At 64.4% G+C, this 2,926-nt stretch overlaps 1 protein-coding gene across 1 annotated transcript; it reads left to right on the forward strand.

Moving 5' to 3' along the window:
- Positions 1–350: 350 nt before the first annotated feature.
- GADD45G (growth arrest and DNA damage inducible gamma) lies at positions 351–1,941 on the forward strand. Its single transcript, XM_051847388.2, has 4 exons — positions 351–521; positions 839–940; positions 1,055–1,268; positions 1,358–1,941. The coding sequence occupies exons 1-4, from the start codon at positions 469–471 to the stop codon at positions 1,466–1,468; spliced, it is 480 nt and encodes a 159-aa protein (XP_051703348.1). The 5' UTR covers positions 351–468; the 3' UTR covers positions 1,469–1,941.
- Positions 1,942–2,926: the final 985 nt, after the last annotated feature.

Here is a 2,926-nt window from a genome sequence, read left to right on the forward strand (position 1 = left end):
GAATAAATGCAAAGAAAATTCTTTTAGAATCTTCAAAGGTGCATTTCACAAATTGCAGCATCGTATTCGCGTTAGCACTTTTTTTTTTTTTAACTTTTTCCTTTTAAGGACTTAAAAAAAAAAGGAGGCGAGATGAAATCTGCAGGCTCCAGTCTGCCTGGTAACACTCCGACAAAAGCGGCAGATTTGAGGCATTGTCATCCCCCGCACCCCTCCCCACGTGGCCTTCTGGCACGAGCCGCCGGCCCGCCGCTCATTTGCATCAGAAAGCGGGAGCCGGCCAATGGGCACGCAGCTTCGCGCCAGCTGGCGGCGCCGCGCCCGCCGGCCTATATAAGGGCTCGCCGCGCCGCCCGGGCGCAGTCGCTGGCTGTGGGCGCGCCGGGCGGGCGGGAGCGGGTGCGCGGCTCAGCTGCCAGTCCTACGCGCGTACGGCTCTTGGATAACTTGCTGCTCGGCCACCGCACCATGACTCTGGAAGAAGTCCGCGGCCAGGACACGGTTCCGGAAAGCACAGCCAGGTGGGTCTCCCCGTGCGCGACTTGTCTGCTGGGCTGGGAGCCGAGCACCGTCGGTGCCGATGGGCCCGGGGCGCAGGGGTGGGTGGCAGGCGCCTTGCCGGGTGGCGAGCCTCCGGGGGATGTAGGCTCCGGATTGGAGAGCTTCAGGAGGATCGGGAAGCTGGGGTGCAGGAAGCTTGCCGGAGCAGGGGCCTTGGGGTGTGGGCGCCTTGGTTCAGGCTGGGGAGCCGGGGGTGCACACTCGGGACCGGGGAGGAGACGGGGTACGGATTGCGGCGCCTCGGCTGGCTCCACTGACGGTGCTGGCTCGTCCGCAGGATGCAGGGCGCCGGGAAAGCGCTGCACGAGCTGCTGCTGTCGGCGCAGCGCCAGGGCTGTCTCACCGCCGGCGTCTACGAGTCCGCCAAAGTCCTGAACGTGTGAGTATAGACGCGGCCCGGGCGGGGGCGACCGGCGGCGGCGGCGGAGGCGGCGGCGGCGGCGGGGAGCCACCGGCCCGCGGGGCTCTGACCTCGGGAACTCCTCCTGCGCAGGGACCCCGACAATGTGACCTTCTGCGTGCTGGCCGCCGACGAGGAGGACGAGGGCGACATCGCGCTGCAGATCCACTTCACGCTGATCCAGGCGTTCTGCTGCGAGAACGCCATCGATATCGTGCGCGTGGGCGACGTGCAGCGGCTGGCCGCGATCGTGGGTGCCGGCGAGGAGGCGGGCGCGCCGGGCGACCTGCACTGCATTCTCATCTCGGTGAGTGTCGCCCCGCTCCCCCAGCGCCTCCCCTCACCCCGGCGCGGTCGGCCAGGCTGGCTGACGCTTGCGCTCTCCCCTCTCCTTAGAACCCCAATGAGGACGCGTGGAAAGACCCTGCCTTGGAGAAACTCAGCCTGTTCTGCGAGGAGAGCCGCAGCGTCAACGACTGGGTGCCCAGCATAACCCTCCCCGAGTGACAGCCCGGCGGGGACCTTGGTCTGATCGACGTGGTGACGTCCCGGGGCGCCTAGCGCGCGGCTGGCTGTGGAGGGGCCCTCGGAGGGTGCCAGAGCACGGCGTGGAGACTGGCAGGCGGGGCGTCTGGCGGGCGCGGAGGCGCGGCCCCCCCAGCGGGGGCCCGGCGGCGGCTGTGGCGGCGGCGGCGGCGGGGCAGGCTGGCTGGAGCCGAGGACGCTGCGCACCGCGAGTGTCCGGAGCGGCTGCTCGCCCAGGAAGGCCGAGGCGGGGACGTTGGCCGCAGGGCCGGGAAGGACACAGACCGGCCGGGCCAGCGTGACTCAGCAGGAGGAGAGCGCGGGCGAGACGGCCTGGACTTGGTCGGGCTGCAGGAGCCTGTGGGACTTAGCAGACTGCGCTGCCTTCTCAGAAACGGATCCGGGCAATGCTTCGTCTTCCGGAGGATGTCTTACAATAAACCCCTTGAAACAGACTCCTGTGCTTTTACTGAGGGTGGGGACCCTTGCTCGGGGAGGTGGCCAGCTGGAACTGCTTGGCGCGGATGGCACCTGTTCCCGTCTTCCTGTCGGGCGAGAATGACAGGCTCCTGGTGCTGGCCGCGGGGGGAGGGGAGGCTGCTGGGTGTGAGGGCACAGCCTGAGCGAGGCTCCCAGGTCTCTGCTTTTGGACAGATTATAGAACTTGCAAGCGAGGGGCAGACTTGAGAACAGGCATCCCTGCAGCAGCTCAGGGCTCGCCATCCTATCGGATAACAGTGACCTCCACCTCCCTCCCCTCCCCCACCCCGGACAGCTGCTTATCTGAACAGCTTGCAGGAGGCAGGCAGCCCCTTCGTGCACAATGGCATTGCCTGCTACAGCCCCAGCCCTTTGTGGTCCCAGAGCGCGATGGCAGGCAGGATGTTTCTCCTATGAAATGCTGGGACACAAAGCAGTGTTACAAAGGTATTAATATCAACCGTGACACTGGTGAGTGCTGAAGGATGAGTCAGTCTCCCATCACGGCTGGGCTAGAACTTCCAGGATCCCAGCAGAAATCGGAAGGCGGCGTGTGTGTGTGTGTGTGTGTGTGTGTGTGTGTGTGTATAAATAGGGGTGAGCAATTCCGATCTGCCGACTGCATCAGCTGTCGGCTATTTGGAAAGTTCTCAGCCCACATCAGCGCTGGGAGGATCTGGGAGGATTGCGGATAGAATGAGCCTTGAGGGTTTTGGAGGCAGGTAGCTAGAAGAGAACGTTCTGAGTCTGTTGGTCTGCTTTTATTAGAGCAGCTGCGTCTTGATTGTACTCCCCGTGCCCTGCAATTTGCCTTCTGCAGGAGAGGTGCACGTGGGGCGTGCATGGTCTTAGCTAGGTTGCCAGGCAGCCCGACCTGAGAACATCGTGCTGTTTCTAAGGTGGCCGCGGGGCTGAGGGATCACCTTAGCTATCCTTGAGGTGGCTGCTGGTGGTGGTGGG

The sequence above is a fragment of the Oryctolagus cuniculus genome, chromosome 1, assembly GCF_964237555.1.
Source record: "Oryctolagus cuniculus chromosome 1, mOryCun1.1, whole genome shotgun sequence".
Lineage (NCBI taxonomy): Eukaryota > Metazoa > Chordata > Mammalia > Lagomorpha > Leporidae > Oryctolagus > Oryctolagus cuniculus.

What these genes read in the sequence shown, in the direction of transcription:
- GADD45G (XM_051847388.2), top strand. Translation starts at nt 469, where the DNA reads ATGACTCTGGAAGAAGTCCGCGGCCAGGACACGGTTCCGGAAAGCACA. An exon ending in TCCGCCAAAGTCCTGAACGT is followed by an intron (nt 941 to 1,054) that starts GTGAGTATAGAC and finishes CCTCCTGCGCAG; the next exon opens with GGACCCCGACAATGTGACCT. An exon ending in TGCACTGCATTCTCATCTCG is followed by an intron (nt 1,269 to 1,357) that starts GTGAGTGTCGCC and finishes CCCTCTCCTTAG; the next exon opens with AACCCCAATGAGGACGCGTG.